The sequence below is a fragment of the Calidris pugnax genome, unplaced genomic scaffold (assembly GCF_001431845.1).
Source record: "Calidris pugnax isolate Ruff unplaced genomic scaffold, ASM143184v1 scaffold139, whole genome shotgun sequence".
Lineage (NCBI taxonomy): Eukaryota > Metazoa > Chordata > Aves > Charadriiformes > Scolopacidae > Calidris > Calidris pugnax.
This window is the reverse complement of record NW_015090863.1, coordinates 367,409-367,670: the sequence shown is the minus strand read 5'-3', so window position 1 is coordinate 367,670 and position 262 is coordinate 367,409. Positions and strand designations below refer to the sequence as shown.

The window sequence follows — 262 nt, the reverse complement described above, 5'->3', positions numbered from 1 at the left end:
CCCGCCTCTGCCGCCTCGGGGGCGGCTGCCCCCGGCGGAGCCTCCATCTGCAGCCCCGGCGGCGGGAGCGGGAACATGGCGGACCTGGAGGCGGTGCTGGCCGATGTCAGCTACCTGATGGCGATGGAGAAGAGCAAGAGCACCCCGGCGGCCAGGGCCAGCAAGAAGATCACCCTGCCCGAGCCCAGGTACCGCCCGCACCGGCCACCCCGGGGGGACCCTCACCGGCCCCGGTGGCCTCCTCCCCGTCTTCCCCCCCCCC

General features: G+C 75.6%; 1 protein-coding gene across 1 annotated transcript in view; it reads left to right on the top strand.

The window, feature by feature from the left end:
* Positions 1–6: 6 nt before the first annotated feature.
* Positions 7–262, top strand: part of ADRBK2 (adrenergic, beta, receptor kinase 2) — an 81,829-nt gene continuing 81,573 nt past the window's right edge. Inside the window, exon 1 of the mRNA XM_014944812.1 lies at positions 7–188. Coding sequence (XP_014800298.1) covers positions 76–188 — 113 coding nt within the window. The 5' untranslated portion in view covers positions 7–75. The remainder of the gene's footprint in view (positions 189–262) is intronic.